General features: G+C 37.2%; 1 protein-coding gene across 2 annotated transcripts in view; it reads right to left on the reverse strand.

Moving 5' to 3' along the window:
• Positions 1-10,000, reverse strand: part of LOC144975072 (putative imidazolonepropionase) — a 20,602-nt gene that overhangs the window by 5,253 nt on the left and 5,349 nt on the right. For both annotated transcript variants that reach the window (XM_078918767.1, XM_078918766.1), the window contains exons 5-7: positions 8,576-8,853; positions 3,838-4,063; positions 2,737-2,955 (exon numbers count right to left, since the gene is read on the reverse strand). In XM_078918767.1, coding sequence (XP_078774893.1) covers positions 2,737-2,955; positions 3,838-4,063; positions 8,576-8,853 — 723 coding nt within the window. The remainder of the gene's footprint in view (positions 1-2,736; positions 2,956-3,837; positions 4,064-8,575; positions 8,854-10,000) is intronic.

Below are 10,000 nucleotides of genomic sequence, written 5' to 3' on the forward strand. Positions count from 1 at the left end.
ATTGGAGGAACGTATGTCGGAAAGCGAAATATAATTATTATTTATCAAATTTTTGGATGAAACATATTCGTGCAAGCAGCTATTCGGAATTTGAAATGAATTGCTGGGGCGAGATATATCATCGCCATCTACACCCAATGCCATCAATGCAACATTTTTCTCTGAAAAAATCGAAAATATCAGAAATTGTTTGGACAATTTCGGAAATTATTTTCAGATGATGTTACTTTCAATGGAAATCTACTCTGCAATTTTCAGCCTGTCACCGAGGAGTTTGTTAAAAGCATTGTAATGAGGGCGACCACAAAATCGTGTGAGCTGGATCCTCCACCAAGCCAGCTCTTGAAACCATGCTTTGATTCTCTTACACCATTAATTAATCACTTAACTCATTAACACCACTATATTATCTGGTACAGTTCCAACCCCTATCAATACAGCTCTAACTAAATCACTTTTGAAAAAAAACATCGTTTGACCAAAACGAATTGAAAAACAATCGTCCAGTTTCCTTTCGAAGCTTTTGGAAAAAAGTCATTCTTTTCAACTCTTGGCACATCTCAAAAAGACTAATCTAGAAGAACAGTTTCAGTCTGCATACAAGGAGCCCCACAGCACAGAGGCTGTCCTTTCTCAAGTATTCAACCATCTGACTTGGAATGCAGACGATAATAAGCTGAACATTCTCTGCCTTTTGGATTTATCTGCGGCATTTGACAATATTGACCACGACATACTGCTCAGCCGTCTTGAGAGAATTTTGGTATAAATGGCACTGTACTGAGATGGTTCCGATCGTATCTAACTGGCCACTGGCAGAATGGTAAGTGGTGTCAAATCCGACATGTGACCTTTGAAATTTGGTGTTCCTCAGGGCTCGGTCTTTGGGCCAGTATACTATGTATATGCAGCGACTGTCAAATGTTATTAAGAAAGTTGGTCTTTTAAGTCAATGAAACTGAAATGATACTCAAATACTTAGTTTTTTTCCCTGTTATAGTATTGAGGGTTTGATTGGACGATTTGGGGCCTGTTTAAATGAAGTTAAAGATTGGATTATTAGAAACAAACTAATGTTGAATGATGAAAAGACAGAAATTTTAATCTGTGGTAGGCAAAATATTCATAAAATGGCAAATATTAAGGCGATTTCTTTCCGGGATCACTTTATTTCTTTTTCTAAAATCATTTTTAAGAATTGGAGTTGATCATTTAATGTCTAGTCAGGTCAATAATATTATAAAATCAGTGTACCTTGAAAGCAGGAGGATTAGTAAAATTAGAAACCTTTCCCCAACTAAAATAGCAGAAGTTTTGATAAATTCCTTTGTACTTTCAAAGTTAAGACTATTGCAATTCATTACTGGGAAATGTGACAAAAGAAAAAAAAACAGATAGCCTTCAAGTTGTACAGAATAACACCGCTAGGCTTGTTTTAAAACAATCTAAATCCTTCCCAGGAACCTGCCTCCTTCAAGAGTTTCGTTGACTTCCTGTTTAGAAGCGAATAATCTGTAAAATTGCTACATTGGCTTATAAACATTGACACACTGGGTCTCCGTGGTATATTAACAATCTATCTTTTAAAGGTATGTACTAGTACTCCAACAAAGACCTCGAGATCGAGTGATGATTAACTCAAATCGGTGAGGCCAAATGTACTCTGTAAGGTTGGCACTCAATACTTTCAATTTGCCGCCACTCGATGTTGAAATTCACTACCAGCAACCCTTAGGTCATCGCCATCCCTTCAAGTATTTATAACTCCACTAAAATCCCATTTGTTTCAAATGTAATTAATCATTAATCTGTTTGCTTGGGTATTTGTAAATTTTAATTGATGTCAGCGTAGCATAATAAGAGCTATTTATGATAATAATAATAATAATAATTATAATAATAATAATAATAATTATAATAATAATAATAATAATAATAATAATAATACTATATACTACTACTACTACTATACTACTACTACTACTACTACTACTACTACTACTACTGCAACTAATAATAATAATAATAATAATAATAATAATAATAATAATAATAATAATAATAATAATAATAATAATAATAAATAGCAATAATATTAATAGTGATAATGAATGAATGAATGAATATGGCTGCGCTGTCTCTATGGACGCAAAATGTGAATGTGTGTGTTACATCGAGTGTGTCAGTCTGTTTCTAGTATCGAGATGATAATGTAATGAAAATGATAATAATGATGATGATGATAATAATAATTATAATAACAATAGTAGTAGTTATAATGATAATAATATTAATGATAATGATGATAAGAAGAAGAAGAAGAAGAAGAAGAAGAAGAAGAAGAAGAAGAAGAAGAAGAAGAAGAAGAAGAAGAAGAAGAAGAAGAAGAAGAAGAAGAAGAAGAAGAAAAAGAAGAAGAAGAATAAATCGCGAAGTCTCAGGTTTGAGAGGGGTTTTTTTTGCTGTGAAGATGAGGGTCATTTAAATTGATCGATACTCGAACGATGGGTTTTCTCGCCAAAATTTAAAAAGCGAGTTTTTCCAGAACGACTTGAAGGAAATTGGGTTGTAATTTTTTTTTTCAGCAGTAAAAATTAACGAAAACGCCGAAAGAAGAAAATATTTTAAGAAAACAATAAAGAGAGAGAGAAAAACACAAATATAGAAAAAGAACAAAACTCCATAAAAAGAAGGGGAGGAAGAGAAGAAAAGGAAGAGAAAAAAAAGTCTGCTTACCATGGCCAGGCAATATGCATTCGGGTTGAAATCGGTGCCAAGGGCAACAATCACTCCTTCTTCAATCATTTTCCTGGCAGGGGGTATGGGAAGTTTGAGGTTGTAAGCCGTCGTGGGAAGCAAGACAGCGGCACTTCCGGATTTGGCCATTGCTTGGATGCCTTCCTTGGACACTTCTTCCAGATGGCTGATCGCTTTTGCGCCCATCTCAGCACCCATCTAAATAAAAGGATCATATATATATATATATATATATATATATATATATATATATATATATATATATATATATATATATATGATTATTTAAAAGTAACAAGAGCCTCGCTTAATGGTATTTTCTTTTCTGGAAAGCGTATTTTTCGATTCGAAACCAATATTACCTTAGAAAACGGAAAGTACAACAAATCACTCTTATGTTCAAAATTACCAACAAAATGACGACCATCGCACCTGACCAATAGACATGCAACGAAATTCACGCATTCAACAAAAAAATCTCAAAAACACAAACACCAATATGCAAATTTAAACATTTTCAAATATTACTTCGCATCCCGCACCATCAAAGACTTCCCGAATCATGTGTGAACACAACAGATTTAGACACTTCAAGCGGAGATTATCAAACTACTCCAGTCTAAACACCAACAATGGCTGCCACATTCAACACCTCTCCCTGTCCTGGAATTTAAATACTCAGAATCGACTGAGTCGACTTTGTGTAACATTCAGAACATGAATGTTATATTCGAGACCAGACATATAAAAATGATGTAGTAGAAGCTGCATTTGTTTCTTGTTTTTTCCCCATCTAATTACCTAAGAATACATTCTCCATTCAACGATATTCAATACTCGGGAGGAAATTAAGTTAGTCGAATCATTTTCATAGTTGGATACAAGGTGAGCCGTAAAATCCTGTTATATCACCATGTTTTTGACTTTAGAAGTTGGTGGTATACCGAGCTGTCAGTATAGTGGAGAGATGTATCACTTGATCATTACAATCTTTGCTGGTAAATGTGATGGTGATTAGCAAGTTCTGTGATATTGAGAGATTTTATTGGAAGCTAAATAAAATGTGAGATAATTTCAAACCTCAGCCGAGTGCAATCTGTTCAACTCTTCTCCATGAAAGTTTATTTGAAGTCCCATTTGTTTTCCAGCCTTCAAAATCTCCTTTGATTGGTTGATATCAAACACTCCTTTCTCACAAAAAACGTCGATATTGTCCACGTGCAATTCTCCTGACATCATCCGTTTTTTAATACTTGGCAGTTGTACGTTGATTACATCATATGCCGCTTCATCTGCTGTGTTACCTCTGAGGATATTAAAGCCAGTTATATTAAAAATATGCGCAGGCGAACATGCATATAAATAACAAGCCCAACAATAAAACGTGTTCTTTAAATCAGTAGTTTTTCAGATCATTGAAACAATAAGGGAACATTCATCATTTCAATTAATTAGTTTAAAGTGTGTTTATCATAAATGTGCTCTGCTGTATTTGAATACAATTTTGAAAAAAACAAAACGCAATTTTATCTATATGGCGCATTTTTATATTTCCATATTCAATGTGACTCATTTTGTTTCACCAATTCTGTATGAAATGGAACTTCATTTGCCAGGATGAGGGTCATTCAAATCGACCGACAATTGAAGGACGAGTTTTCTGGCCAATTATTTAAAATACGTGTTGTTTGTTTTTGTTTTGTTTTGTTTTTTGCTTTTTTTTTCCAGAGTACGGCAGTTAACTATCTGGTTAATACCCGAACATAATATCAGTTTGAGAAGGTGCGTCTTCAATGCATAGTTATTGCGTTATTGGAACAAACATCAAGATTTCTTTTTAGGTTCAATTTTTTGTTGTTGTGGTATTGTGGTACGACACACAGAACTGACCTGTAAATCTTAGATTTCAGTGCTGCTGTGACTTTTTAATTCAGAAAAGTGAGTGGAGCAGGCACTTATGTTGGTAACAACAAGATATGAAGTGAATAGAAAAGTGCCAGAAGACAATAGAGAATAAAAATTTTTCGCGGCGGTGGTGGGGTTTGAACCTGCGACCTTATTGGTACGACAACTCCGCCTGGCAGGTGAGAGCGTGGCTCTACCGTGTGAGCTATCCACGAACACAAAAATATTCGTTTCAAACTCAAAGTCATTACTAGATCCCTCTCTCACCCACTTCTTGAGACCGCCGATTCGTTCGTACACCACCATCGCGAATAATTTTGACCAGCAGTTAAGCTTAATAGCCAATATTCTCAACACAAACATATAACATAGAAACGATTGAGACATTGAGTATGCTCCGGTGTATGGGGTGAATTTTTAATTCAGAAAAGTGAGTGGAGCAGGCACTTATGTTGGTAACAACAAGATATGAAGTGAATAGAAAAGTGCCAGAAGACAATAGAGAATAAAAATTTTTTTCGCGGCGGTGGTGGGGTTTGAACCTGCGACCTTATTGGTACGACAACTCCGCCTGGCAGGTGAGAGCGTGGCTCTACCGTGTGAGCTATCCACGAACACAAAAATATTCGTTTCAAACTCAAAGTCATTACTAGATCCCTCTCTCACCCACTTCTTGAGACCGCCGATTCGTTCGTACACCACCATCGCGAATAATTTTGACCAGCAGTTAAGCTTAATAGCCAATATTCTCAACACAAACATATAACATAGAAACGATTGAGACATTGAGTATGCTCCGGTGTATGGGGTGAATTTTTAATTCAGAAAAGTGAGTGGAGCAGGCACTTATGTTGGTAACAACAAGATATGAAGTGAATAGAAAAGTGCCAGAAGACAATAGAGAATAAAAATTTTTCGCGGCGGTGGTGGGGTTTGAACCTGCGACCTTATTGGTACGACAACTCCGCCTGGCAGGTGAGAGCGTGGCTCTACCGTGTGAGCTATCCACGAACACAAAAATATTCGTTTCAAACTCAAAGTCATTACTAGATCCCTCTCTCACCCACTTCTTGAGACCGCCGATTCGTTCGTACACCACCATCGCGAATAATTTTGACCAGCAGTTAAGCTTAATAGCCAATATTCTCAACACAAACATATAACATAGAAACGATTGAGACATTGAGTATGCTCCGGTGTATGGGGTGAATTTTTAATTCAGAAAAGTGAGTGGAGCAGGCACTTATGTTGGTAACAACAAGATATGAAGTGAATAGAAAAGTGCCAGAAGACAATAGAGAATAAAAATTTTTCGCGGCGGTGGTGGGGTTTGAACCTGCGACCTTATTGGTACGACAACTCCGCCTGGCAGGTGAGAGCGTGGCTCTACCGTGTGAGCTATCCACGAACACAAAAATATTCGTTTCAAACTCAAAGTCATTACTAGATCCCTCTCTCACCCACTTCTTGAGACCGCCGATTCGTTCGTACACCACCATCGCGAATAATTTTGACCAGCAGTTAAGCTTAATAGCCAATATTCTCAACACAAACATATAACATAGAAACGATTGAGACATTGAGTATGCTCCGGTGTATGGGGTGAATTTTTAATTCAGAAAAGTGAGTGGAGCAGGCACTTATGTTGGTAACAACAAGATATGAAGTGAATAGAAAAGTGCCAGAAGACAATAGAGAATAAAAATTTTTCGCGGCGGTGGTGGGGTTTGAACCTGCGACCTTATTGGTACGACAACTCCGCCTGGCAGGTGAGAGCGTGGCTCTACCGTGTGAGCTATCCACGAACACAAAAATATTCGTTTCAAACTCAAAGTCATTACTAGATCCCTCTCTCACCCACTTCTTGAGACCGCCGATTCGTTCGTTTTTATTCTCTATTGTCTTCTGGCACTTTTCTATTCACTTCATATCTTGTTGTTACCAACATAAGTGCCTGCTCCACTCACTTTTCTGAATTAAAAATTCACCCCATACACCGGAGCATACTCAATGTCTCAATCGTTTCTATGTTATATGTTTGTGTTGAGAATATTGGCTATTAAGCTTAACTGCTGGTCAAAATTATTCGCGATGGTGGTGTACGAACGAATCGGCGGTCTCAAGAAGTGGGTGAGAGAGGGATCTAGTAATGACTTTGAGTTTGAAACGAATATTTTTGTGTTCGTGGATAGCTCACACGGTAGAGCCACGCTCTCACCTGCCAGGCGGAGTTGTCGTACCAATAAGGTCGCAGGTTCAAACCCCACCACCGCCGCGAAAAATTTTTATTCTCTATTGTCTTCTGGCACTTTTCTATTCACTTCATATCTTAGTGCTGCTGTGACTGGCTCAAATTTAAGTTCTTGGAAAATGCTCCTCAGTCACATTTTGTAACAGCACTCAGGTGTAGATGAGTATGTAGTTGGTAACAACGTTGACTATGTCAATGGGGTGGCGTAACGCAGCGGTACGGTTTTTGCTTCGTACCCGGAAGGTATAGAGTTCGATAACCCGCCGCTAGCTGCGCTGTGTGGCCTTGAGTAAGTCGCATGTGAGTAAAGAGCCTTTTCCAAGGATTCAACTATGCACCGAACGAGGCTCGCCCTAGCTCAATTTGCGGCGCTGCATTTCCAGTCGTCACTTGGAATAAAACCTAGAGAAAAATTTCCCATATGGGATAAATAAAAGGAATTTTATATTGATCTTTCTTTATTTTATGTCGAGAAAAAAGAAAATCAGAATAGGGCCATTTTTGTGCTGATTTGACAAAAGCAAGTCGGATGTCGCCCGGGCTAGTTTTGAGATAAGACCGAATAAAAGTGAAAAATGATGATCGACATGATAATCGTTTTTTCACTTCATCGTTTTTATTATCCATCCAACTATATTCTCACAAAATAATTTTACAATTGAAGCTTATAGAAAATTGAATTTTTCTTTTTCTGAGTCCTATTATTGATGCGAAATAGGTTTGTCTTATCATATAAAGCGATTTTCTCCGGGATTTTTTTACCCCCCCCCCCCTCCCTTCAAATGCAAATAACTTCGAGCCTAATTAAGATAAGAAACAAGAGATTTGGAAAAGTGTTAGAAAACTCGGAAACTTAATTAATGAGAATCAAGATATCAAACGGAGAAAAATACTAGTCATTGGTGTACATTGTCCAGACAAAATCAGTAATGAGGATGTATATGATAGGTGCAGAGTACGACCAGTCAGTAGCGAATAAAGCAGCCAAAATGGAAATTATTCAAACACATGCTCCGACGAGATGAAAATATCCCCGCACAAACCTCGATGGATTATTACTTCGAACAAGTTCCAAATATAGAGAGCGTAACACCAACTTCATTTCCAACATCATTGAATCAAGTTCTCAAAAAATATCAAATATATTTAGAAACTACAATGGAAAAACTGATTTCAACAACACAAGGAGACAACCAATTGCCGTAGCACCTGAATATACATGATGACCATCAAAAGCTAAGAACATTTACATTGGACAGACATTTATGGAAACAAATTACTAACTGGATATTAGAAACAGACGGACACACTCGAGTCACACACGCATTGTTCACGGCAAGCGTCCATAGAGACAGAGCAGCCATATTCATTCAATCATTCATTCACTAAAGATAATTACAAAATTCAAACTGCATTATGTCCAGAAATGGTGTATCTATTGAAATAAATAATATTATGGAATTCGAATTTTTCCGACATCCGACGGGTTTTGCCAAATCATCACACATACATTAGTGTCTTGTCTGGTCATAAATGTTAAGTGTTGCTGTTGGCGGGGAACCCTCTTGTAAAGCGCATTGAGTACATTTAGTGAACATTGCTCTATAGATGAAAAACTCCCACGAGATTTTCAACTATTTTTTTAAAAATGCGTCTACATACTTTGGCACAGCATGGGCTCCACAATATGTTGACGATATATCCACAGTCATCTCTCTTCTGGCTCTTTCGATTACTTGAAGCATCTTCGTCTCTGTCTCGCAGTCCAGCCCGTATCCACTCTTACATTCCACAAGCGTGGATCCAGCCCTGACCATCTGTAGCAGTCTCTCTTTCAGACTCTGGAACAACTCGTCCTCGTCAGCTTTTCGAGTACACTCTACAGTGTAGTGTATTCCTCCGCCCTTTTTGTGGATGTCCATATAGGTGGCTCCTGCCAACTTGAATTTAGAAACAAACAGAACAAAATAAAAAATATTTTGTTATAGATAGTCATTCAAGCTTGAGCTGATGTAAGATAATGAATCTACGGCGCCTAAATCGAGTTCACATTTATCTTTATTTAATCATTTAATTCCTTGTTATTTTACCCCTTCTTTGCGCATCTTTTACTTCCCTCTTCTTCTTCTTCTCTTTTCTCCTCTTCGTCATCTCTTCCTCCTCTCTCCTCTCCCTCCTCCTCTCTCCTCTCTTCTCTCACCTTCTTCTCTTTCTTCTTCTTCTCTTCTTCTTCTCTCTTCTTCTTCTTCTTCTTCTTCTTCTTCTTCCTTCTTCTCTTCTTCTTCTTCTTCTTCACCTTTCTTCTTCTTCTTCTTCTTCTTCTTCTTCTTTTCTTCTTCTTCTTCTTCTCTTCTTCTTCTTCTTCTTTCTTCTTCTTCTTCTTCTTCTTCTTCTTTCTTCTTCTTTCTTCTTCTTCTTCTTCTTCTTCTTCTTCTTCTTTCTTCTTCTTCTTCTTCTTCTTCTTCTTCTTCTTCTTCTTCTTTCTTCTTTTCTTCTTCTTCTTCTTCTTCTTCTTCTTCTTCTTCTTCTTCTTCTTCTTCACCTTTTCTTCTTCTTCTTCTTCTTCTTCTTCTTCTTCTTCTTCTTCTTCTTCTTCTTCTTCTTCTTCTTCTTCTTCTTCTTCTCCTCCTCCTCCTTCTTCCTCCTCCTCCTCTTCGATGTTCTCATCCTCTTTCCTAATCATTTTTCTCCTATTATTCTTCAATCTACAAGGAAAGAAAATATTGTAGAATCTATGACACGTAGTCTAGGTTCTGTCACCGTGACTAATGGCTATTTTTATTTTATTAACCATTTCACAGCCGTACCCGGGAAAAACTCCTATTTAAAAATTTAGCCAGAAAACTCGTTCTTCGAATAACGTTCCATTTAAATGACTCTCATCTTGACAAACACTCTCAAACCCGGGACTTCGCGAAATCACAGGCTTGAGAGTTTTTGTCAAGATGAGGGTTATTTAAATCGATCGATATTTAAAGGACGAGCTTTCTGGCTAAATTTTTTATACGATTTGTTCCCAGAGTACGGCAGTTAACTGGTTAATGGGTAACAATTTGGCAGTCCCGAAGAAAACCAGAGTTTGAAGCT

The sequence above is a fragment of the Berghia stephanieae genome, chromosome 6 (assembly GCF_034508935.2).
Source record: "Berghia stephanieae isolate SIO BIC M18660-M18661 chromosome 6, UCSD_Bste_1.3, whole genome shotgun sequence".
In the NCBI taxonomy this organism is placed as follows: Eukaryota; Metazoa; Mollusca; class Gastropoda; order Nudibranchia; family Aeolidiidae; genus Berghia; species Berghia stephanieae.